General features: G+C 36.3%; 1 protein-coding gene across 2 annotated transcripts; it reads left to right on the top strand.

The window, feature by feature from the left end:
• The first annotated feature begins 308 nt into the window (after positions 1-308).
• TMEM168 (transmembrane protein 168) lies at positions 309-27328 on the top strand. 2 transcript variants are annotated; one of them, XM_026085804.1, is made up of 5 exons: positions 309-334; positions 3562-4828; positions 15358-15500; positions 17895-18169; positions 22538-27328. In XM_026085804.1, the coding sequence occupies exons 2-5, from the start codon at positions 3692-3694 to the stop codon at positions 23083-23085; spliced, it is 2103 nt and encodes a 700-aa protein (XP_025941589.1). In that variant the 5' UTR covers positions 309-334; positions 3562-3691; the 3' UTR covers positions 23086-27328. The 2 variants fall into 2 exon arrangements, with proteins under 2 accessions (XP_025941589.1, XP_025941590.1); XM_026085805.1 differs by lacking the exons at positions 309-334; positions 22538-27328 and adding an exon at positions 19332-21092 and having other exon boundaries at positions 3579-4828.

Raw genomic sequence — 27328 nt, forward strand, 5'->3', positions numbered from 1 at the left:
GCGCCGCCGGGGCTGGGCCGCGCTTACCCCAGACGGCTCCCGCGGCCCCCGGCCCTAACCGGGGCGGTGTCGTGCTGGTGGCGGCGCCCGGTCCCACGGAGCCCGAGTGTCCCCGGCGCCGTGACCGGCCCCGCGGCCGTGTCACCCGTGGTAACGTCTGCGGCTGAACGTTGATGCTTAAAACTGACAGAATCGTTAATCTGAGGTTTAAAGCCTCTGTACTAGTGTGTGTTAGCCGAATGCTGCTTTAAAAAAGAAACTCTGGTGGAGTTGCCTTTTTTCTTTTCAAATGTGCCCTAGACTGGAAGAATAAAACAGAAGGAAGGCAAGTCAGGTCAGCAGACTCCAGTGTATATATATTTTAGATAGGCCTCACCTAGCCTTGAAATCAACTGTAGTTAAACTTTTGGAGCATCTTTGGGTTTTTTTCAGCTTTCTCAGACAGACAATGGTGAAAGCTTCTTTGGGAACATCATTGCTTTATATATAGAAAAGTTCTGGGATAGTTTAGCTTCAAAAATCTGTATTTAGACTCCGGTTCAGATTTTGCTTAAAACCATAAATGTTTGCAAACTTGATGATGAATATTTAAAAAATAGATGCACACGTTCTTTTAATTTTGAATTTAAACATGGTCTGGTTAGATATGTAACTCAGACATTGCAACCTGAAATATTAAGGACATCAGTTTAAAAAGAGAAAATCTTTGTTCAGAGTCTAAACAGAAATGAGTAACAAATTGCATATGTTTTAAAGAATAAATCAGATATTGAAAGTTCTCATTTAAATTGCCTGTATTGGTGCATTACATAAATTTGGTAATATTTATGTGGTATATTAATCGTGAAAAATGCAAGTTTTTCCTATTTTCATGGAAAAAGTGATCACACATTTTAGATAGAAAAATGCATTAGTGGTCATTAGCATGGCTTACTAATGCCTCTTTTTGCTAATTTGATAGAAAATCAGGAAGAGGAAGTTGAATTTCTGGTCCAAGTTGTCATTTTGCATATATGTGGATTTTGAGTAGGCTTTTTGTTTTGCCACTATAACTATGCAGGCCCACCCCCACCCCCTTGTGCGGACACACGGGGTGGCAGCTGGAGGAGGATTTCTCATGACCTACCATAACAAAACTCCACTTGACCCAAGGTGGAGCAGTCAGAGTAGTTTTCTGTCAGAGTGGCTGCTTCCAGGCTGGAGAGTTTGCTAGCATTACAGACTTACCAAAAAGTAACTTAGTAATAATGTCAAAACTTTCAACCAGGCATTAGATGGAAGCTTAACTTTTCGCATATGAGGCAGTCTGATGACTTCAGTGAGGCTGTTGTCTAAATAAACATTTACAATGTTAGTCCCCTAAATTGGAGAAATTCCAAAGAGGCTCCGTAATCAGGATTACAGGCCAGTATGGCAGATACAGTTCAGCGTAGCAATACTGAAGCATCAGTACTTTGGATTAGAAAGAACAGCGAAATCATTGCTATATATTTATGGTTTGAATTAGTGGTAACTTCGCAGGGGGGAGGGGTAAAGATGTAAGAGTTAAAATAAATGGCTCAAGCTGTCTAAAAAGTGTGTGTTGATTGTATCATGAGAAAAATTGAGAAGAGTGTGGGCAGTGCTATAATACTGTAAATAATTGATATACAGTCACCTGGAATATGATAGGTAACTTTTGGTTGTGCTATCTATATGAAGTAGAAAATTAATGAAAACCCAGTTTGTCACTGGACCAGTTGCTGAAGATGGTTTCGTACTGGATATCAGTCTCCAAAGTAGCCAAAGTTTATGGGCAAATCAATTCTTCGCTTTTTTTTTTTTCTTCATTGGTTTAAGAGCTAAAATTTAAATATTGAGAATAAGTTCTAGGTTTTGAGTTCCAATTTAAGTGTACCTTAATGCCTCCCCCAGCACTATAAATGAAAGCAGCGAGCTATAATGTTTTTGACACATTGGCTGCACTCTTACACTGTTACTTCTTTAGAAATGGGCAAGTAGGTAATTACTTCAAAAACCATAGAGACCTCGTGTGCATCTTATTTGTTGGGGACTCTGCCCATAATCTGAATAATCATACTCTTAGATAAACATTTTGTTAAGAACTTTATGTATAATTTGTGTTTTAAAATATAAATACTACACAGGAGTTCAGTAAATTTTAACTAAGGGAATTTGGAAGAGTGATTCCTGGCCCCTTTTAATTTGTGAAACAACTTAAGAAAATTTGAGGGGGAAAAATGATGATATTGATTTTATTCTTTCTTTATTTTCTTGTGATCTACCTGTTGTTTCCCATCTTATTTTCTTTGGGGGTGTAGGCTATATTATTTGTTCAGTGATTCCTGGTTTAGATTTCTAGGCGCAAAAGCAGTGAAAATCAGAAATACATGTGGTTCTCTGGACATGGAGTTAGGTCCTCAAAAAGTGTATTCTCTGAATAATTGCTATGAATTTGGTACTTATAACACGTTTTGCATACAGAGTGGGGATACAAACTTTATGTGCCTTTAACTAGAGAGCTTTGTACTGTGCCTCTAACACTTTGTGTTAAGAAGACAACTCTCAATAAATACAGTGAAATGTAGGTTTTGATGGAAATAGAATTTTCTCACTAACTTTTAAACTTCTAATTATAGCAATTAATAATATTGGTTAAGTGTAAACTCAGATTAAATATTAATAGGGTTACAGCAGTTCTCACATTTCAAGATGCGGTTCAGATCAGGAAGATACTTATCCCCTAAAATAATGATGGTCTCTAGTCTCTAGTGAGACCTCCATATCCACCTTTTCTTTCAAAATTCCCTCTAATATTAGGAGGAGCTTATGTTATAAATATTTATCCTGATGATTTTGTTTGTTTTTGTGAAAAAAGTGGCTCGGAAGGGTAAACATGTAATACAGAGGCTTTAATTTTACATTAAGAAAGGCCTGGATTTTGTCTCTGAATATGATGATGGTCAAATCAGTTGATACCGATTTGTGTCCATGTGTCCCTTCCCCTTCTGAGAAATGGGGGTAATGGTAATTTCCTTTTTCGTGATCTTTTGTGGGTTTAAGCTCATGAAGTTCTGATCAGTTTACTGGCCATGAAGTTCTTTTTCTAAACCCCATAGCTATTTGACCACTGAAAAGAAATCTTGCAAAGCATACTGAAAAGTTTTAGTGTAAAGAAAGAACTTAAAGAATGTAATGGTGAAGTTAAACAATGCTTTAAAACAATGATAAAGTATTTTAGAATGTGGTAGAAATCATAGGAATGTTTTGGAATCTCATAGATATCTAATGAATGTTTTTCATGGAAAAACTGCATTGGCCGGCTGTGGTTAACATTTTCTTCTTATTCAAACTATGAAATAAGATTTATGAGAAAATCATTTTATATCATTTTTAATAATGATCCCCAATTTGCATGACCTTTAAGAAAGTGCTTATTTAATCTTTATTACATATTTTTTAGATTTAAATGTTAAACTGTTTGGGGAAAAAGGATCGCTATGTTGTGTAAGATTGAAAGGAATAATTTGCCACTAATACTTCTTCTAATTCTTTCTCTAGGACTTCAGTGATTCTGGACCATTGTTGTTGAAATGATATTACAGAAGCTGGCTATTGCATTGTATTTGTTGGATGAAACCCAAATATTTACTTTCAGTCAAGTGGGTAAAAACCCTTAACTACAGTTTACATGTGTAGGTCACTGCGTTACTGTGTTAGTCACTGTCTCTATGCAGCTATGACAAGGTTAGAAGAAGCAAACAGAGAAGTGAACATGCATTCCTCTGTCAGATATCTTGGCTATCTTGCCAGAATCAACTTACTAGTTGCCATTTGCATGGGCCTTTATGTGAGATGGGAGAAAACTGCAGATGCACTGATTTTGGTAATATTTATCCTGGGGCTTTTTGTTCTTGGAATTGCCAGCATACTCTACTACTATTTTTCAATGGAAGCAGCAAGTTTGAGTCTCTCCAATCTTTGGTTTGGTTTTTTGCTTGGCCTTCTCTGTTTTCTTAATAATTCTGCCTTCAAAAATGATGTGAAAGAAGAAGCTACTACGTATTTGCTCCTTTCTGCCATTGTTTTAAGGATATTATGTGCTTTGGTTGAGAGGATTTGTGGCTGTATCCATCATCGACCAACTCTGCTGACAACAGTTGAATTTTTGGAACTGGTTGGGTTTGCAATTGCCAGCACAACTATGCTGGTAGAAAAATCTATGAGCATTATTTTGTTAGTCATGGCTTTGGCCATGTTGATTATTGACTTACGTATGAAGTCTTTTTTGGCAATTCCAAATTTGGCAATTTTTGGAGCCCTTGCATCCTTGCTGTTTTTTCCTTCACTGAAAATTCCCACAAACCCATTTGCCTTGGCATGTTTCTTCAGTTGCCTGATTTCAGATCCCCTTCTCGATGTTTACTTCAGTGGACTTTCAGTTACTGAACGGTGGAAACCCTACTTGTACCGTGGTAAAATTTGCAGAAGGCTTTCTGTCATCTCAGTTGGAGTCATTGAACTTATCTTTTTCATTCTTGCAGCCTTTAAACTAGGTGACTTGGATCTCTGGTATTTTGTGATACCTGGTTTTTCTATTTTTGGAATTTTTTGGATGATCTGTCATGTTATTTTTTTTATAACTCTCTGGGGATTTCACACAAAACTAAATGACTGCCACAAAGTGTATTATACCCACAGAGCAGAAAACAACAGCCTCGATAGAGTTATGGCATCTAAAGGAATGCGCCACTTCTGTTTAATTTCAGAACAACTCGTATTTTTCAGCCTTGTCGCAACCACTGTTTTGGGGGCAGTATGTTGGCAGGTAAATAATAATCTCTTTATCTTGATCTCCCTCTTGAAAATGTTCCTGAGAATTGTTGGCTTTTCAAAATTCTTATGACACTTGACAGTGCACTATGGCTCAGTACTTCAAAGTTTATGTTGGAGCCCTTGGCTTCAAAAATGTGTTCTTATAGTTTAACACTTTGTTCTGTCTTGACTATGGCCTAGTAAGGCAACTGGAGCTTACCAGCTTCCTTGTGTGGTCAGAATGAGAAGAGTTAATGCTTTCAGTGCAAAAGCAGCATGCAAAGTATTTTAAGTTATAAATGTACCTGTTTATGAAATTATTTTCCTTTTGAATTCATTGCACCATAAAATTTGTTTTCAAACTAAATCATGGTGTTGCATCCTCATAACACGCACTATATTGGGGACATTTCTTATGGACTATTGTAATGGAATCAAGGCAAACTCATGTTTTAAGAATACATTTTTCAAGAATTTCTCTTTGTATTTAACTACTAACGTTAAGTCAGAGATATCTGATAAACTGGTAAATTGTTGCTATAATATATGTTCTCAATGCCTTGCTTCCAAATCTATTTATGTATCACAGGCTATATTCGCTGAAGGACTAGTTCTTAAAACCATCCAGTCTGCTTATCTTTGACTTTTCTTTCCATTTCTGAATGAAGGCCTATGTCCTTTCTTTAGCAGAAAATACACATTTCTCTCAAAATACTTGTTCAGGCCCCAAATTAAAAGTGCATTGGCAATGTTGCAGCAGAGTGGAAGGGAGTTTGGTTTTATTTTTTAAAAAGTTGATCGAAAGCTACAACAGTCACTTTCGTATCCATGCATCTTAAAAAACAAACAAACAAAAAGACCTAGCAGATCCAGTCTACAGAAATGCCTCTACAGTGGTAAACAATTTGCTGCCAATTCTTGCAGATTTTCTCAGTTTAAATAACCTCCTGGATGAAATGCGTTACAAAACTTGGTGGAGAAGGAAATTGGCAGCTATTTTGTGAGAGCAGTAGGGTTTGGGGTTTGGTTTTTTTTGGGGGGGTTGTGTGATTTTTGTTTTGGGGGATGAGCGTTCGACACTAACAGACAAGCCTGGCAGGAAGGCTAGGTAGTTTTTACTCTTCTTTTGAAAAAGTATCAGCACGCATTGCTATAGCTTCTAGACTTGCAGAGAGGTCAAAAGAAAGAAGTTGAACTAAAAAAAAGTGAAGAAGAAAATTCCCCCAAATGTATTTGCAGAAAAGAGAAGATGCTAATACACTGAAAGAAATGATAAAGTAGTTTGGAGGATATAAAATCAGCATATTTAATACTGGTAGCTTCCATATTTCTGAAATTCATGTGATTTTGTCAAACAAAATACAAATCATTATTGTGTGATGGGTGGCTACTTTTTTGTAAAAGCAAATCTCTTACCATCTCTAGTCTTGCTATTTTTTTCTGGTTTGCCCTACTCCTTTAACATCCTGAGAAGCATTAATTAATATTACATTGTTTAAAAACATTCCACCTACTTATACCTAGCAAAGCAGTCAGAATGAAGCAAGTGCATGAACTGTCCGAATAGTCCCTGGAGGGAGGTAGGCTCTTTTGTTGGCTTACGGAGCAAGAGTCTGTTGGTTGGAGTTAAACACCTGGCTTGAACAGGACCTCCTGTTGTACCCCTCAGAGGAAACAGCCTCTCCGCATTGATTTCTATAAGTATGCAGGCGTTTTTTGAGGAGGACTGCTTCATTAATGCAATTTAGATGCCTAAGCAAGGTGGATTCCTACCCATCTTCTTACTTTTTCCTTTGTACTTTGATAATTCTTTGTATCTTTGTATTTTTTTTCTGTCTCTCTCATATGCCTAAAAATAATTGCAACTGTTATATGTTTGATTATTTTCAGGCATCTCTAATTCTGAAGAAGTGCTGTTGCACTTGTGCTGGACAGAGTTCACAAGAGACAAATCGGCAGTTGACTTGAAATCTTAATACTTGTTGTAGGCTAATTTCAATTTCTAGCATCCTGTTGTGTAAATAAGATAAGCTGATCTTCATCATCTCTGTCTGACATGTTATGTATTTATTCAGTGGGAAAAGGAATAATTGCAGTGGCAAAAATGAAAGGCATCAAACGAACTACTTTTCCTCCTCACGAAATCCAGTTTTTTGCTATAATCATTTACGTTTTTTAGTAGAAAATTATAGTTACATTTCTTTTAACTACACTTTTTTATCGTTTATTTACAGTAAAGCAACTAATGAATTAGCTTAAAATTATGAATGCAGTTGTCTCCAACTAGTAGCATTGTTACCTCAGAAGTATGATATTTGCCTCACAAATCACTCTGTTGCCTATTTCATCTGTTGCCAGAAAATGAAATACTTTATCAGACAGGGCTAGAACACGATTTTGTAAATAGATTAACTATTTAATGTAGTGATTATAAGAAGCTGTGGCCTTTTCTATAGTTTTCTGGATAGTGCCAGTTTTCAAAATAATTATAAGTAAGAAAGCAGTGGATAAGCACACAATTTACACCATTGCAGGGCATTTGTTTTTTTTCTACGATTAAGGAAACTAGTCATTTTTCTTCTTTATAGGGGTAGTTACAGACCTTAAGACAATACTTTAGAATTTTTTGCTGGATTTTTTTAGTCTACTGTTTACAGGAGTTTGAGCAAGCTCAACAGTAACGCAGCAAGTTTCTGCAGCAAATAAGTACTTTCCTTATGATGGTTTATACATATTTTAACAACTAAAGAGACAAATCAGACTGTCAGAGACTACTGTCTGCATTTCTTTTGAGAAAAGCAGTAGTTTTTACTGTATACTTAGTGGGTTGTTGTTTGTTTGTTCTCTTAGAAATCTTTGCTGCACAAAAAAGCTAGTGACATCAGTATGTAGTAGAAAAAGATCTTAGGGCTATGTTGGGTGTCTTTCCATGAAAACATCAACTTGATGTTATTAGTGGTCAAAAAAGCAAATTAAATATTGGGAATTATTAAGAAGGTTAGATGTATCATTTTGTCACTGTATCAATCCCTAGTTTCAGTATTTTGAATAATTGCACAATTCTTAATTCCCATCTTACAGATAAGACAACAGGAGAAGGTTCAGAGAAGGGCAACATATAATCATGAAATAGTTTCCATGTAAGGAATGACTAAGCTAGGGCTCTTCAATCTGGAAAAGATAACTAAGGGGGAATACGATGAACATATTATATTTTATATGTGATGTGAGAGAAGGTAAACAGTAAGAGACAATAAACAATCAGTTCCAATGCAAAAACTAAGAGGAATCAAGTTGACAGGAAGCAGGTTTGAGACAAACAAATGGCAATAGTTCTTCATACAGAGTCTATTTAACACTGGTAATATGTATCACAGCGTGCTGTGGATGCCTAGAGGCTCAAGAGGGAATTGGACAAGTTCATGGAAATAAATCCACTGAGAGTTATTTACTATATAGAAACCATGTCTGGCTCAGGAAGCCCTTGAGCCACCGGTGGTTAGAGGTTGGAGTACTTGCAAAACATCATACATGCCTGGTGGTTGCATTTAAAAATTGAGTAAGAGCTTTTCAGTAGGATATGTTTCCATTGTGGCATGGTCTGCTTCTGAGAACAATCCCTGCTTTAGCTAAAAGGAAAGATACCTTGACTTGTCAGTAGAAACTTGGTGGCGTTTTTCTCGCAAAATCTCCAGAAACTGTTCTGCACCTGTCTTCACATTTGTGCAAGTAATTTTAGTCAGATCAGTAGACTCTCTAACTCCAACAGCACTTGTTCGTTTCAGCAATTACTCACGTGGCTGCTGTAATCAAGCCCTCTGTCCCTGACTGGGACTTGGTCCAGCAGAAATCATGCAAATGACAGGCATTATTTCTTTCAGAAACTAATAAAATGATAAGAAATTTGCAGACAAAGGCCTTCGAATTTGCAAGCAAAGTTTTTGGAAAGGTTTGGGGGAACCTTTTCTCAGAAACTTAAAATCAGATTTTGTTAAGTGATCTGTGCCAAAGTAACAGTACAGTTTTTCTGAATTACTGGCCTAAGAGACTTATTATCCGTGGAAGGCTTGTATTTAATATTACCAAGAGAAAAACAAACTGTGTCAGAGACAGGTAAAGTAATGGAATGAAGTACTTTGAGTACATTACCCTTGTTTCTAATGAATTTTATGGGTTAGTAAAATAATAGCATTCATAATATATATGAGTAACTGTACTTAAAGGTACTATTGAACTCAAATTGTTCATGAAAGAAAAGTTACAGTTTGTTGTATGTATATTCTTGTTTCTGGATGAGTTAGTAATTTTGTATTCTCTATGGTTAGATTGCCTTGCAAAAGTTTCTGAAAAGCTCAGTTTACACTGCCTTTAATAAAATTGAAAATGGTGGGGGTTTTTTACTTTTCTAAAAAAAAAAAAGACATTACTTTCTAAATAGTAAGATTTTTTTCTAATTAACTTCTATATTTACTTTTTTGTACTTTTGTTAACATTCCAGAGTAAGTAACTACAAATTATATCCACTTTTTCTCTATCATTTTCCCCTTCTTTTCTTATTGTCTTGTATTTTTAATCCACTCTTCCTCAGGTTCTGTTTGTCTAATTTAAATACATGTATATTTTTTTCTCCCTTGAGGACCTGCTGCACGCTGTGGCCTCTCTCTATAGTTTATCAAATAGCCATGCCATTCTGCTTTTTTTTTTTCCTCTCTCTCTTGCTGTGATCATCTTTACTTCCTCTTGTTCTTTTCTTCACTGTTAGTTTTTCCCTTCCTTCCTAATTTGACTTCTATGTTTCACTTTTTCTTTATAGGCTCATCTGTTCAGTTTCTTTTGCAATACCATTATTTCTTTTTCCCTACTGTTCCATTTCTCAAATAGGTCCTAAATTCCCTTTGCTTGCTGCTAGTCTTTTCTAAAACTCACCCATTATCCTATATGTTTTTGCTGCCCCTCTTCCTCTCCTGCATGTGCTCAAGCCCTCGTCTTGGCTGTGTGCGACTCCAGTCGGATCCCAGTTGCTTTGCCTTGTTCCCTCCTCGCAGTCACAGTGGCACCAGCGCTAGCTTCTCTGTGTCCGCAGCCCTCAGAGGCCACGGTTCGTGCGGGGGGGACCGTCTTTGGAAAGTTGTCGTCTTAACCTTGGCAGGAGGAGCAGACCCCTAGCTACTAACTGTTGTACCTCTTTTGCCTAAGAAAGAACGTGTGAAGGTAGAGTCCATATGAAACGGGTATTTTTGGTAACTGGATTAAGCTCAGGGTGTTCTCCATTATCATAATGTAGTAGGGAATGATTGGTTGCATTCCTTCGGTCTGCTTTGAATGTATGTCAGACAGAAATTCAAAAGCAAATAAATATTCTTTCTCTGCACATGCTTTGCAAAATGTTGGGAACTCAGCACCAGTGTTACTTTGTGACAGGAGAAAGAAAATATTCATTGCTACTTTAAAGAATGTGATTTCTATTTTAAGCTTTGCTGTCACAGTCTCATTATTTCAGAATTCAAATTTTTATATTCAAAACTTGAATCAAAATTCAATTTAGTGTATTTTTAAATTGACAACCATTTCCATTTTTGCTGTGTCAAATGTACAAAGGCTAATGCATGGGCTGTGATTAGAACAGAAGTCAGAGACTGGCAACATAACACATTAAAATCAGTCTGCCAGTGAATGTGAAGACTGCTTTCTACAAAATGTTCTCTAGATTTTCTCAGTGACATTCTAACAGTCAGAATAATGAGTTACTTATTGTTCTCCACAGACTATTCTTTCATTAAGTAATTTGTTTATAAGGATGTTTCACCTGGTAGTTGATCTGAATTGTAACTTTCCTAATTTTGTCTTTTGTCTCCTTTTTCTTTCCCTGTAATGTATATTTCTTGTTTGCATTTGGAATGAGATATCTTTCAAATATTTGCTAGATTAGTTATCACGTTACCTTTTTTCTCCCTAACTTCTTCCTCATGGAGTGTCTCCTTTTTTTAGTTTTGTGGAATTAAACTGCAGATAAGTGAAGCAGAATTGTTTGTGTGTGTCTGTGAATGTATGAATGTAAAGTGTGTGCATGTGTATATTATATATCTTATATAAAAAATGTCTGTATATGGATATACTATAAAAATAGGGAAATATAATTCAGCTTGAATAATGGAAAGCAAGGCAGAATTCTTCCTTTTAAATACCCAAATGCATTTTCCTAAGTCTTGTAAGTTGTATTGGTCAGTTACATGTAATCTTAGTTCACATCTGTTTATAAATTTATTTGTGTTTTAATTAGAAGGGCTTTTCTATAGGTCTTTGTAACTGGCTTTCAATTTAAGTGAATGCTTTTTAATTCTTTTCTTCCTCCCCATTATTTCCATCAGTCATGTATTGTTTATGCTCTATTATTAAATACTTTTCCACAATCACTCCACTTTCAGCAATGGTTTTCTTCCTGGGACTGGAGTTGTCCTATCCATGAATAATCAACCTTAGATATAAAATACCTCTAAATTCTTCTGTTGTTTTAACAAAGTTACATTTAACAATAAAGTATTGCTTGAAAAACTAAAGAATGTAGAAAGGCAATACTACTAACAGATCTCGCCTGTCTTTTATTGTTTGTCATTTTAGTATCCAAAGGCAAGTATTTTTACCTTTTCCACATTGAAATAAGGGCACAGCAGGTATTACCTAAATATTCATTTAGAAGAAGACAGACAAAGGCAAAAAACAACAACAACAACAAAGAACAAAGATGAAGAGAGAAGATGACTACTCCTAAACAGGAGTAGTCAGGAGTATTGCAGAGATGGTCCCCATCTTCTGTGTTTGCTTTTTGAGCAAGCTGTCTGGAATCAATGGGCACTGAGAGTACAGAGACGTACTGCAAGCTGAGATTGCCAGTGCAGTCGAAAACAGAATGAAAATGGGTTGAACAGATGAAAGAACATAAACTCTTTCTAGCTCCGCCTATGCATGCATTGCCATCTGTTCCATTAAAAAACAGTCATCAAATCTTTTGAATTTAGTAAAGCAGTCTCCACCTGGTATATTAGCTGTTATCTTAAGAGAGAGACCTATCTTAACATTTACAGTAGTTACTAACTTAATTAGTTACTATTTTTTGCTTTTTCAAATTCTTAAAGTTCAGACTTAGTAAAATGCCACCAGTCATTGTATTTGCAGCACTGAATTAAAATATTTTATATTATCTCATTATAGAGTTGTTCTAAACATCATTACTCAATCTTATATTTGTTAGTGAAATATTTCTTTGAAATCAAAACTATTCAAAAAATGCTGACAGCAAGTGCCAGCATCTCTTTGCTTGCTTTCCAAATCACTGCCAATTCTTCCAGTTACTGATGCTCGTTTGTTGTTTGTTTAACATCAATTTGCTAGTTTATTAAAATTACATTTTAAGTATAAAAGGCCAAACTATCCTCTTTCATGAGAATCTGCTTGTCCACTTCTTCGAAGACAGAATACTGGGCTGGAAGGACTCTGGAATGCAACTGAGAGAGTTGTGCATGTGTCTGTGTACCTTGCGAGTTACTCGTGTTAGAACAGGCATTGTAATTCATGCTAGTAAGCATTTTTGGAAAATGTAACAGTTGTTTTAACAACTTACTAGTTTAAGATACATTTTCAAAGCATTCCCTAGTCCTTAATGTGGTTTGGAAAAGGGACCAAGTTTCCAAAGTATTTTAGGCCCAAATCCTCAAAATATTTAGGTGGATAAGTCCAGATAAATGTTAGGTAGATAAACGTTATTCAGACATCTCTGAAAACGGTAACTCTACTGTGCCATTTTAAGGCTTGTGATAAGAGAATTAACTTGTGGTTATGATGATGTTCAATTAAAAAAAAATTCAGAGAGCAGCAAAATGGAATAAACTGTTCCTATGTTATTTTCCTGCATTAAATACTAAATCTACAAAAAATGTATTGGAAACGCTAAAAAATGGTTTTTGTTGTTGTTGTTCTGATATGGTAATAGTCTTTATGATATTCTGATTGCTGTAGTTTTTATGGGCAAATGTTTCAACAAAAATATTTAAAATGTTAACTTTGTTATTTTGTAATATATTCACTGTGATCAAAACACTATTGCAATATTAAGAGCAGTTTGTTACAGCAAGATTCAAGAGACATCTATATATGATGGAAAAGCTGATTTACTTTTTCATAGTTCTAAAAATGCATTATAGTACTTTCCAGTACATGTTTTCAGTCTTTCCAAGATTTAGATCATGAATAGGAAACTTCTCCAGATGAACCCTTCGGTCTCTGCAGAACCAAAGTCTTCTTTTTTCCTTAATTTAAAGCAACTTATCTTTCTGGCATCTACAGTTGCAAAAATAAGTCTCCAAATCTTGAAACTAATATAGCCAGTGAACTGCAGTATTTCATCAACTTCTCATACTTTACCAAGCTTTTATAGAATGAATACTGAGTTCTAGGTTTTCTAAGAACTAATTTTTCTAAATTTTTAAATTTCTGAGTTTTTGTTGCTGCTGCTCTGAGTCCTTTTCAATTTCAGAGTGTATTTGGGAAACTGAATAACCAAAATGGGTGCTTCCTGCTGATGTATTTTGAAAAAGATATATATATTTCCTTAACGACAGGATTTTTTCTCCTTATTGACAACAAAACAGGCTGAGGTTGCACCATAATTATTATATTGTTTTGAGCTTTCCTGTCTTCTGGTGATTTCAGGTAACTATATGTCTTTTTAAGAAATTTTTCTGAAAATCTTTATTCTTTGACACAAAACCCAAGAACCGGTATGTGAGTGCTTCTGTGCACTTGTCCTAAACATGTTGCATCTACTAACTCAGTCTTTGATCCTCACCCTCTGAGTATAGACAGACTGGAGAGAGGAAAGGAATATATCTGGAACGATGCAAGATATCTGCTGGGATAGCTAAGAAAATGATGTATCTAAAAGTGACTGAATCTCCTATAATGTGTGTGTACCTTAATAGATGCACCTTACTCCTTGTAAATTCAAATTATTAGCACCAAAACATCAAACTACATTACACCACATGAGATCCGATTGGAGTATTTTACACTAGCATTATCACCTGCCATGGACCTGTTATATCTGAACCAGTTCTGTAAGCTTGAATGTTAGCAAAGCAGTTGCCATATTAGTTGGACTTTCTCTGATAAGATGTGCAGAGAAGTTCTCCTTGGTTGTTATCTCATATGATTTGACATCTGCTCAGTGTCATTTCTTCCACTTTACTTTTCAGAACTAGAAACTAAATAAACTCTGTTTGTAATGCATTTTATAAAGCATAGTGGGATCTGGATATAATTTTATAGTGGTTTCAGATGTTGGAATTTGTGAAGAATGCTCAGTTGTTTATTTGCGGTAAAAGTATTGCTGTCACAATTTCAAGGACATATAGGTGAAATCCTTATATTGAAAATATAATAGGACACTTTTCAAGACTGGGACAGTTGCCAGATGCGCTGTTGTTTCTTATGGCAGGAAGCATATAAAATGGGTAAAGCTGTTCTTTCAGAATAAGTCGTCTCATATTATTTCTCTGTTTAAAAACTGAACATAGTTGAGTTAGTCTGCCATGTGCCAAGCAGAACTGAGTTGGTTTTGGTGCAACTTTTCAGTATGATTTACTTTCCAAATTCTAAATAGCTTTGCCTCTGTGTTAAGCTGAATTGACAGTCCACAACAGATTTACTGAGAGTGTTAAACAGTAAGCCAATGTACAGATTAAAAAAAAAATCATTAATATTGTAGACTTATTCAAAGAGGGCATAACACACAGATGTGGTGAGAGGTTGCAAGACTCTTCTGATGACAGAAAGCTGTACCTATGAACTTATTTCCTTTGCTACATAACAGAAATGAATATTTAATAACTGCACCACAGATATTAAAGTTCTTGATTAATTATATACTATAATATTGTTTCTCCCCTTTCTAAAGCATTTAATGCCTCATTAAACTCAGTCACATAATATTAAAATAAATAAAAGAAACCTTTATCTATTCTGCCTCTTGCTGACACCTGGCATTTCAGGATTCCATTTTTATTTTATTGCTACTGTCAGTTGCAACTTAATTTTTAAAATGACCGTGTGCAACTTCTTTTTTTCACAGATTAAGGCCTGATCCTGCAGATATTTACAGATGTGCTTACTTTATGTACATAAGTAAATCTGTGGAATGTGATTGCTCTGCTCCAGTGGTAAAGCTAAGCTATGATCATGGCTTTAAAGCTAAACCCTGTACTGGTTAGAGTGTTTTTAAATTCATTCTGTTCAGAAGAGTGATCCCTGCTTTCAACAGCCACCTTTTTCCCCCACTCCCAAATTGGCCTTTTGTATGTCTTCAGAGTACTTCACTGTGTAATATACGTAGAAGAATAGGTATATATTAGGTATAATATAATACCTTGCATTTCATGTTTCGGGACCCAGTTATATTTGATCAAACACAAGGAATCGTTAATAAAACCACAACCAACAGATAGGAAGGATTTTTCATGCAATATATAAACCCATATGTTTTCCTTTTAGCCAACCAACGGGATCTTCATGAGTGCGTTTCTCATTGTTTTACCTCTGGAGTCCATGGCTCACGGGCTTTTCCATGAGCTGGGAAACTGCTTGGGAGGAACGTGTGTTGGGTATGCGGTTGTGATTCCCACCAACTTTTGCAGGTATAGTTACCGTGTATTTCAACTTCACAGTAGTATAAGTGAACTGATACCCAGTAGAGGCAATGCAGTGCTGTTGCTTGCATTTTCCAGGAATTAAATACCAATTTAAATAATTGACTAATTTTGAATAACCTTTTTCTTTTTCTTCGCCTTTCAAAAAGAATGTTCTGAGTAACTGTAACTCTACCATTTTATATATGTTTGATTTGCTTTTAAAAAGCCAATAAATAGTTTGGGCATCAAACATGCATAGGCAAATCCCACAGTCCTTATCTTATGCAAAGCAGGATTAGCGCACTTGATTCAGTGCAAATATTTTATTTATATGAGGAGATTTAATAAACTAACAGATCAGTCCCTGTTCAAAACAACTTTGAACTGTATTAACTGAGATGGTGTCTACATTTAAAGTACATTGAAGTTATATTTGCTATTGGGTTGCATACCAATTATTTGTACTGTGAGTTTACAGAAGATTTTTTTGCAGTATAAATGTTACCATATGAAAAGTGTTTGAGGAGATTCTGTACTATTATTACTTGCTCATTTATATGGCTTTCTTATAAGCTTTAAACTTGAAAAATGCAATTTTAGCTGTATAATTTGAATGGTATAAATGAACTTTTTTTTTTTTTTTTTTTGTAAAAGGCATGCAAGAACTATGGAAGTTATCTGTTTGAGCTACTAGAGAAATGGAGTGATATGTTGAAATGAGAGGCTTAAAAATAGAACCAGCCAATTTATGAAAACTTTCCAGATTACTGTATATGTAATGGATTCAATGGATAGGGAGAAAGCTTAAGCGGCAAAAGAAACTGAAGATGCTGATCTTAGATTGTTGTATGCAAGTAGTGTAAAATACTGTAAAAACAATTTTCTGAGCTTTCTGACACTAAAGCCCTCAGCTGCCCACTCTCTTAAAAAAAAAAAAAAAAATCCAGTAAGTCAATTATTGTTAGGGATTTAAAAAATTTACATTACAATAGAAATATTTTTCTCTTATTTCCCCGCCAATAATTTAACTCTTTCATTGCATTATATTATTCTGACTGTGGCAGTTTCCTTTGATTTCTCAGTGGATGAGATACTCTGGAGAAACTGTTTAGGGCCTGGCAGAGCTACACTTTCTTAGTAACAAAGCTTGATTGTTTTGATAACAGGCCCAGTCTTTACTTGCTGAGATAAACTGAGATAATGTATTAAATATAATTGTTGTAGTAGAACATAAACCTTTATGAAGGCACTAAACAGCTGAGGAGATGCAAAATTTAATTAACTAGACCAAAAAAGAAACCAGATTAAACTTTACATATAGACTTGCAGACAAAACACACAAAGAATATATATAAGAAATTGTATTTTGTATTAGTACAGTAAGATCATCTCCATATTTTCATCCACAAAATCTGTGCATCTCTGTAGTCAAGCATAAATCAAGTGGATTTGATACAGCTCTCTGTTAGGCCCCTTAGCATTAGCATTACTGCATTGATTGAAAAGTGATGAATGCTTTTCTTTTTCTGAGAACACATCCTGAAGAGGATGTCATGATTGATGAATAATTACGAAGACTTCCAAAAAAGAAAAAAAAGAAAAAAAGAAAAGAAAAAAGACAGCCATGCATTTGTGAATCTAGGGGCTCTTTATATATGTGTATGTGTATATGTATATGTGTGTGTGTGTGTGTGTATACACATATGTATGTAGTTTGTTCCAGATCCAGTTCATAATTTCCTTAGCACTTTTATTTTCTAAGCTGTGAATACCATTATCTGAAACCTATTTGTTATGCTGAAAGATCAGCATCTAAACAGCACACACAAGTAAGAATTACTGTATTTGCATAAGTAATTACCATATTGAATAAAGAGTATTTTGAAGCTGAGATACATGAATTTAAAATATCTGAGTAAAATGTTTACTTGGTTTTCTCTTGGTCTGTCATTGAAAACTAGCTTGCAGTTTGTGTGTGAACGAGTGCCTCTCCGAAGGCAGCGCTCTCAGTGGGACTTAATGAAATAGCTGAAGCCCAGCATGTTCACATCACAGCTTGTCTTCACTCAGCAAGCTTAGAGCGCAGGCAGAGCAAGTTCAAGTCTGTAGACATAAACACAAATCAAAAGCTGCACAGATAGCACAGGGTTGAGTAAAGACCATGCTTTGGATTTTAAAAGTGTGAAAGAAGGAAGGGAGAGATACCTGGCCCTTGCTCAAATACAGTATTTTGAATTGTTTATAAACTATATATTTCAAGGAAATTTGAATTTAGCACAGTGCTACTTCATAGTGGAGAAAACACACCACAGAAAAAGAAATTTCACCCGTTACTATCAGTCCACTAAACATGAAATCATAATAATAAATCATAATAATAACTATTTTTCTTCTCTTTAGTCCTGATGGCCAACCAACTCTTCTTCCACCTGAGCATGTGCAAGAGTTAAATTTGAGGTCTACAGGCATGCTCAATGCTATCCAAAGATTTTTTGCATATCACATGATTGAGACATACGGTTGTGACTACTCTACAAGTGGACTGTCCTTTGATACTCTTCACTCCAAGATCAAATCTTTCCTTGAACTTCGGACTGCAGATGGACCCAGACATGATACCTATATTTTATATTACAGTGGTCACTCACATGGCACTGGCGAATGGGCACTAGCAGGTAATCGTTGTTGGATATTTTTATTGATAGTTTTGGCATTGATAGACTTTCCAAATCAGTGAATTCTTTCTTATAAAAATCGTACTGTATTGTGAAACTTCAAAGTTTTGGTCACGTAAGTAACCTGACAGTCCAGAATGGCTCAGAAACACAAGTCTCTGGAGAACGGGTTCATACAGGCTGCTGGCAGGGGAAGAAAAGAGGAATGGGTAATATACAGGGCCTGACTGTTAAGATATTCAGGAGCTGGAAGGAGTCACCAAATTCAGGCTGAATTGCAGGCTGAATACCGGTGGAACTAGTGGAGAGAATGAGGAAATGCAGTAGACCCCTTTTGTATGCAGTTAACTTGATGTGAAGAAGCAGCTCTCCTTTGCCTTCCTCTGTATGGCAATCAGATTTGTTATTGTATGAACTGTATGTCATTTTTAGTATTTAGTCACTGACAAAAATCCATTTTGCAGGTAACTGTTCTTACAGTTGTTCTCAAAATGGTGCAAGTATTGTTGATCCCAAATGCACGCTTACAATTTTAAAGATGATTTCTTATTCTCCTTACAATTCAACAAGTTAGCTTTAAAGCATAACTTTTTTTTAGAAAAGTTAGGTGGAAATGACACCTTCCTGTTCTAAAGACAGCTTTCCCCTGTATTTTGAGAAATATTTGCTCATTGTAAGGACCAACCATAACATCATCTTATTCCTTACATTACATGGTAGAGCCAGCACACTTACCTTTGAGCAATTTGTATAGCATTCTGCGTCACTGCGTCAACTAGGTTATCTATGAAGGGCTGCATGGATGTCTTTAAGATGTGCAGTGTATTTTGTAAAAGATGGAAGTAATAGAAGAAACAGGAAGCAGGTATACAGTCCACACCAGGAAAGCAGGCCTTCAAACACATAGCAAACCTTGTATCATGAAAAGAAGTATGGTTTGCTGACATCCTAGAGTTCAGGAGTCATTCTGGTACAGTGTAGCCTCAAGACTGCAAACCCCTATAGTAAAGGGCTAGTTTAATGCTGTGTTATGTGCTTGGCATAGACTTCACTGTTTCTGCCATTCCTGGTCCATTTTTGATCACTATAATGTGCAGTTCTACCTGAAATGTATAAAAATTTTTCTTTGATAAATCTACTCAACCTTTTGAATCCTTGGTAGGTTTAGCCTTACTCTCTTGCTGGTATGGAACTGGGCTTCTGAGGTTGCTGTGTGCAAAAAATGAATCTTTTAGTAAGTACATTGATAATTTGCAACTTTTTCTCTCTTCCTGGGACAGAACTTCAGTTCATGGTTTGCACTCTGCCTATGAGTTCCTGGCTGTTTGTCAGTAGTATCTCTGTAGGCATGTGCTCCTGAACAGTGCAGACAGGTCTGAGCATTGCTGGTCACACTCAGCTGTTCAGATGCAGGTCAGTTTTGATCTGGAGGCTATATACCTGTCTTAGGGCAATTCCATGCCTGAACTGCAGCATCTGCTGAAGGGCGTTTCTCACAGACTTCATCTGTACTAATAAAAAGAAAGCCCCAGCCATTCTCTGAGCTTAGCACAAGCAGTGTAACACAGCATATGCCAGGATGGCTGAATAACCTCTCTGAGAACAGGATGGGGTTCACAGGAGAAGCTACTGCCCTGTGCCATTGCTGAGTGTGCCCATGCACTGCGTGGAGCAGGCTAACAGCGAAGCCTGCAGCAGAGATGTGGTTAGTTTACCAGGATATATGTAGGCAAACGTTTCTGCACAAACGTGATTAGACAGCCTCCAGACCAGACTTGGCTTATATCTGGCAAGCTTGGAGCATGACAGAGAAGCTCAGGTCTCTGTGTACCTGTTCAGGTAGATATTCCCGAAATTAAACTGTCTTCACTTTAGGATGAGGGCCAAGGTAACAAGTACAAAAAAAGAAAACTATTATGATAAAAGATACAATGTGTAAATGCAATGGGTTTCAACTTTCTCACAAAGTTCCTTTTCAGTTCTCCATTCAAGCGCATCTTCACCTCTACTTGGAGATAATGTACAGTCACATAAAGGAAAGGAACAAGCAGTTGGCACTTGCCATGAGTCCTTTTTTATGATTAGTCCCCTGTTGCGAGAGTTAGATAAATCACAGAGTGTAACTTGATATTCTTTCCCAGTAGCGCTGCTCCTGAATGTAACTAGAATAATAAACTGAAGAGCTGAAGGATATTGGATTATATAATTGTACCTTGTGAACTGGACAGCAGTGTTTTGTGACAGATGGAAAACTTAGTCATTAGCTCCTGTAATCTGTACCATCCTCTGACCTCTGGAGAGGATTACAAGAGAAGGCAACAATGAAATGTAACCTTCGGATATAACAGAAAAAGCAGCATCTTACTGAGGGTTTATGCTGGGATACAGCACAGCAGTAGCTGTGTAGTCTTTGCATCGTAATGACATCTTTTAAAGGAGGCTTACTGTATTTATTAGTCCACTAATGATGTTTATTCATTGTTGGAAGCTGGGTGTAACACAGTGGTGTATAAAATAAACTTTTAACTAGTCATGCATAAAGTATGAGCAGTCAAACAACCTGGGAGGTCATGTTCTCCAAGTGAATGCAAAGGCAAGAGCTGGGGTAATGAAGCTTTGTCTTCATTGCTGAAACTGTCAGCTTAACCGCCTGTGAAACCTGCCAAAGAGTCAGAGGTGGCCAGAAGTGCACAGATCTCTTACACAGCTTGATGCCTAAATCATGTGTTGACTGATTATTCCATGCGTTTGAGGCTAGTAGGGTTAGAAGTTACTCAACTTGTGTGAGTGTATGAAGAATGAAATGGTTTCCCTTGGACAGTTCTATCTAATACCATTTTTAAATCGCCTGCACCCCTGCATAATTATGCTAAAATGAAGTTTATTTATAAGCCTTTAAAATGTGAAAAAATAAAAAGATTTTTTTACAGCTAATTTACACAGAAGGTTTACCTAGAGAAGGGAAATCAGCTTCTGTACAAGCCCCTGGTGTAGAGGCACTGAACTGCAGCAATGTGGGAATAAGATAAGTCATTACTGTAGTTTTGTATTTTTTATGATTTCCTTTGATACTAAATTTTCCAGGTCTGTACTTGTTTTGGAGATGCTTGTAGCCCTGTAATTTTGCTTTTACTTTAATTGTGGTAGCATGCTCAGAGCTTTAACTCCATATTATTAATTTGCTGCACTTTCTTGTCCACCTTGTGGATGGAAATCTGAGTTCTGAAATGTGCAGCTACTCTATTTTATTTACAGCCACTTGAGAGTCACTTGTGCAACTTACATTTCTACTAGCAAGATTTTAAACACTGATAAATGCTATATTACACAAATAAAATTATTATGGAATTAAAATGCAGTTATATTAAATCACATTTTTCTACCTCTCTTGCTAAAGTCTCCTTAAATTATATAAAAAGTCAACACTTTCAAACTAGAGGGGTTTTTTGTTTTTTTGTTTTTTAGGGGGGGAAATCGATATCATAGCTCTAACCTGCCAACACTTAGGCATATCAGTTCTTCACATTAATAATCACTCTGGAGCAAATGGAGTTTTATACACTTGTTTACAAGATGTTTTCCTTAGGCATTCAAGAAAGTAGTCTGCTTTTCAGAGCTACTTAGATCCTGCAGTATCCATTACACTTAGTGGGCAGAAGGAGTCTCAACTGTGGGTAACTTTGTTTAATTACAATCTTTCCAAACATAGCTGGAGCATGAGTTGAGGTAGAACATTAAAACTTGGAAACTCTATTTAGAAATATTGTCTGAGCTGATAGGAAATAAATATTGTGGAAAATTTCCTATGAAATCTTTTGTTTTAATGAGTTGTACATCTGTATCAATCTTAATTTTCTCGAAGCTCTGAAGACAAACACATGTGGCTATAGAGTGAATCTTAATTTCTGGTCAGGTGAATTTTTGAAGCCAAAGATGTGGTGCCAGTAGGTGCCTTTCTCATTTTGCTTCAAAGCTGTTAGCATGTGTTATGTAGGTTCAAAAATCCTCTCTTTCCTTAGAGATATTAAGAATTTAATACACAATAAACTCTAGTTCAGGCTTTCTTACATGTTTAGCTATTTCCAGATTTCTTCAATAGATTTTAATTTCTTTCACCATAGGAGGAAATTTCTATCTATCTCCTTTTTATCCAGGGTGGGTTAATGGCCTTATCTGTCACTGCAAGTTAGGTGAAATCAGTTCTTATCTCTCTGGAGGCTTCCAACACTTACTAGCAGGGAGGATCAGTTGAAAATTTGTTCTCTCTAAAATGGAGTTGTTAAAGTAAGGGATTCTTGGAAATTGCAGTCAGAATTCTAGAGACTTCTGTTTCTTCATGTTAATCTTAAATGTTTTCTTCTTTGGTAGGAGGTGATGCCTTACGACTTGACACACTTTTGGAGTGGTGGCGAGAAAAGAATGGCACTTTTTGTTCGCGACTCATCATCGTTTTAGACTGTGAGAACTCTCAGCCGTGGGTTAAAGAAGTAAGAAAAGTGAACGACCAGTACGTCGCTGTGCAAGGAGCAGAAATGGCTAGAGTTGTAGACATTGAGGAAGCAGATCCTCCACAGCTCGGTGATTTCACCAGGCAGTGGGTTGAATACAACTGTAACCCTGACAGTAACATCAGCTGGTCTGAAAAGGGACGTACAGTGAAAGCAGTGTATGGTGTGTCAAAACACTGGAGTGACTACACTTTGCATTTGCCAACAGGAAGCGATGTTGCCAAACACTGGATGATATACTTCCCACGTATAACCTACCCATTAGTACATTTGGCAAACTGGTTTTGTGGTCTCAATCTGTTCTGGGTCTGTAAAGCATGCTTTAGGTGCCTGAAAAGATTAAAAATGAGTTGGTTTCTTCCCATGGTGCTGGACACAGGACAAGGTTTCAAACTTGTCAAATCCTAATTAGGAACCAAAGAGGAACAAGTGGGAATTCTGGGAACTTTCTCATTTACAGTACAGCTTACAACTTTTTATATGACTATTTTCTTTGATAAATGTGCTACATCAGGAGCTATGCTCACTTTGTTCAGCTTTTTGAGCAGCTACAGCTGCAGTCTTAAACAGAAGAGGGTAGGATTATGATATTCAAGTTTTGTTACTGAACTGTATCTAAATATGTAAAAGACTTATTTGATATGACCATGCATTTTGGAGACAGTTTGCATGTTCATATGTGTTACCTAGAAAGCAGCCTTTCAGAATCACCAGTCTGATGGACAACGGCTCCTATATTCAAATGTTAGGGCATGCATATTTGTCATTTATATCCACTATAAGGTTCAAATACAGGAAAGGAAGCAAGCTAATATTCAATTCAATTTATATGTCCTTGAAATTATATGGTGGGGTCAAGGGTATTACAAAACAGCACTGAGCCAAAAATTAAAATAGAAAAATGAAGAGCCATTGCAGGTAAGTCCCTACCAAGGATGTTTAGTTTTTTATTTGCTTTCACATCTTCAGTCCCTGCCTGAATTCTCTACTGCCATCAGTGGGAATTGGCTGGCAAGAGGAACTTTTCCGGCAACCCTGTAATGTTCTGTTACTGCCCACCAGACAAGGATTTTTCAAATGCAATTTTTAAAACATTGTGTTACTTGCAAAATTCAGTATCTTGCAGTGATCTTTTCTTTGTAAATATTCCCAGTAGTTAATTCATATATGAAATAAAAAGTGTGCTGAGAACTTTTTATCCTCACCTGTCAGGGTGGTTCTGTCTTTTTCAGATTCCTGTTAGGTTTTATTTTGAAAAGCTACCCTGAAGAAGGAACTTAACAAAGAAAATGATCCATAAAATAAATAAATAAATAAATAAACAGGAGGAAATGCAAGTGTTGCCTTGCTTCCACATTTACCTGAAGTCTTTGCCCAAGAACTTGATCCTGTACAATGTTGAGTATGGGATTGGACCAATGAGTTCATTTTCTATTTAAACTAAAAACAAACAGTTTGACTGAAAGAACAGATTATTCTTTTAAAACAGGATTGAAGCCTGAGTATTCCTCAACTTTACTCTCCCAGCTGCTAGGGCCTAGTCTTAATTCTTCCAGTTGCAGAATGCTGGAAGGGACTCTGGAAATCCTTTCCCACGTTTCCTTTTTATCAGAGAAGCTGCATAGCTTTCTAGTCTGTTTGCTGAAGTACCGAAAATCAGGAGTTAAACTGCTAAGCTGCTAAGTCAGTACACTTTGTGGCATTTTTTGCATACATATGTGCAATCTAGAAGATCCAGAGTTTACTTTTTTCTGTTTTCATCAGTATTTTAATTAAAATGTTAGGCATTAGTGATATTTGTCTAAAATATAATTTATTTGGGTTTTTTTGTTTTTTTTTAATACCTGAAAAGATGTTAGGAGTTCCTTAATGCTTTGCCTTCAAGGACTTCTCTAATCTCATTTTAACTTTTAAGACAGCTAAATTAGAGAATCCACTAACACTTACAGCTGTAAATAACTCCTGAAAATAAAGTGTGCAATTAAATTGAGGTCTGCAAAAAGCTGGAATATTTGCACCCACCAGCTTCAAAATGGTGATTTCAGTGGATTTACAAGGAACAGCCACTAAGTTTCTTCATTACTATGTATTACACAATTTTGTTTAGCAAGAAATCCCACATGCACACCCTTTGCCTTTCTGCATCCCCTTCCATAAAGGGATAAGGCATTACCCCTTTGATTTGACCGTCAAGTCAAATCAAAGACACTACCGCAAATCAGTTCCAGTGAGCTGTCTCAAAGTAAATGCCTGAGCTGCAGCTATGTCACAAAGTCCAAAGAGGCGGCTATCCTCAAGTACAATGGAGGGTAATCACACCATCTGACATCAGTTATCCAACTGAAGTTCCTAAACTGGGAGCCTGAGGGAGGAGTCACTTTACTTAAATTCAGATGGCTGAAAGCTAGACATCTAAATCTGAGCTAGTGACCTGAGGCGCTCCATTTCTCATCAACAAAGAGCAATGGATATTTCCAGAGGATGACTCATTCGATCTATTTTAGGAAGAAGTAAATTGTCCTGTGGTTGGGCCAATTAGTTTTGTTTTGTTTTTGCTGAGCAGAAACAGTCTTAAGTTCACATGTGGCTATCTAACTTTCAAATGCCAAAGTTCAAGTAGACAAATCCCTTGCTTCCATTTAATGACTTTAGAGCGCTTACGTTCTGAGTCATCCTCCAGAGCCTTCCCTGGGTGCGTAAGCTGCTCATTCAAGTGCTGAAATTGTGTACTTAAAGTTAGGCTGAACAAGCATCCACTGAGTTCCATAAAAGAAGCAGGCCCTTCTCAACAGAAGTCATTTTCAGCCATTTCTGAACAGCAAACTTTGAATAGAGACGAAAGATTGCATGAAGGCAGTTGTTTGGTTTGTAAAATTATTTTGATTGCCCTTTTAGCAAAAATTCCTCTGATTGCAACACAAACTGTTTCAACCAGAGCCCAGAGACAAACTTTACAACACAAAGTTCCTTTAAAGCAACAGTGTAATACCAAATAGTCGCAACATCAACATTTGACAGTAAGAAGTTTGTTCTTTTTTATTTTCAAAAAGCTGCGAACACCAACCTTAACACTTCCCACTAATTACAATGGGTAAATCTTACGTGCTACTGCTACATTTTTATGAGCATCATCTGTATATTTTTCTTTTGTACAACAATATGAGCAGTAAGTGTGGCATCCCTGACCTGTCCTGGGACAGTGAGTCAACTATTGTGGAATATCCATGCTGCAATTTAGTGATGGACCCATTTGGGGCAAAATAAATGCAATGGTGCTGATCTTTTCCCTCTGTTTATTAAATGGTTTCCAGCTTACTTATCAAACCATTGGATTTTCTCTAGGATAGACTAGGTGATCTTTAGCAGTTTGTTGAATGAAGTCAGCTAAACATATAGCAAAAAGGTTACTGGCAAAACTAATCATGTGTTTGCAGGGTTTTTTCCTGTTTTCTCAATTAAAGAATTTTAGTTTTCCGAATTTCAAATAGTTTTAACATAAAGTATTCCTACTTTGATTTTGTTTGGGTTTTTTTTAAACAGCAAAGGTATGGTGAAAATGCTATTTTAAACTAAAAGATGTGTTTACAACCATACAAACTATGAGGCCTTTTTTTTTTTTGGACAGAGGCTCTGTCCTTTGTGTTTCCAATCAAAACAAAAACTGCGGTGTAGGATGATGAGTCTCAGGAACTCAGGATTAATTCCCCACTTCTGCAGCAACTCGTATCAAAGCATCCTACCGTGACCCATGTTCCCACGCAAGGACCAGGGTGAGGGCAGCGCTCTCTCAGGTTTCAGGCACTCCTGCACTTCCGCGGGTCACTGCTTAGCCCCAGCTGACACCCACGCACATGCCTTTAGAGGGAACCCACCAGAAGGACCCAACGGCAGGGAGGAGTTGTCCCTCCACTGTTCCCTGTATGAAAATAGAACAAATTTTGAAAGAGTAATATAAATCATATTCCAAAGAATGCTACATATGCTATCATTTATATACCAGTTGTTTTTCTTGAGCTGTAACATGCTTAAGAATGAATTGTGTGGATTGAGAAAGTTAACTTGTGATCTAAACTTTTTATTTTTCAGATTCTTGTGTCTACTGTATATTCTAAATTTGGTTATAAAGTTTGTTAAGATTTATACCACAGCAGCAATTTTATGTTGACTTGGTTTCATTTACATGTATAGTATCAGTCTTGCTGAAACATCCAAATGCACTAAGTCCTCCAAATGTAAGCCTTCGAAAGGAATTCAAATTGCAAATTCACAATAGTGTTTTTCTCTGAATAAGTATAGGAGGAAAAAAAGCCATTCATCTTAATTTTTGCACTACCAGAGTTACATATTTGCAATTCATTATTTTTTGTATGATGTCTTGTGATTGTTGTTGTCTGGCCTTCAGTTAAAGTTTTTCTTAGAAATAATTTCTTCAGCTTTTTTAGTTTTCCCTTTATTTTGCAAAGGCATAATTAACACTATGGTAGATGTAAGCGTCTATGTTGCCAGCACCAGACAATGTAATGGGTTAAAGTTCCTGTTTATAAATACCTTGTGGGAGGATTTTTACTGGACATACTGATTTTAGAATTGTAAATAGATTTTTGTGTATTTGTGATATTGCTTAAATATATTTTGCTGTTTTGGATGCTCA

The sequence above is a fragment of the Apteryx rowi genome, unplaced genomic scaffold, assembly GCF_003343035.1.
Source record: "Apteryx rowi isolate R43461 unplaced genomic scaffold, aptRow1 scaffold_677, whole genome shotgun sequence".
Classification (NCBI taxonomy): Eukaryota; Metazoa; Chordata; class Aves; order Apterygiformes; family Apterygidae; genus Apteryx; species Apteryx rowi.

Bases quoted from the DNA above. Each gene is read 5' to 3' on its own strand.
- TMEM168 (XM_026085804.1), top strand. From the start codon at position 3,692: ATGTGTAGGTCACTGCGTTACTGTGTTAGTCACTGTCTCTATGCAGCT. The intron at 4,829-15,357 runs GTAAATAATAAT...TTTTCCTTTTAG, and splicing joins TGGGGGCAGTATGTTGGCAG to CCAACCAACGGGATCTTCAT. The intron at 18,170-22,537 runs GTAATCGTTGTT...CTTCTTTGGTAG, and splicing joins TGGCGAATGGGCACTAGCAG to GAGGTGATGCCTTACGACTT.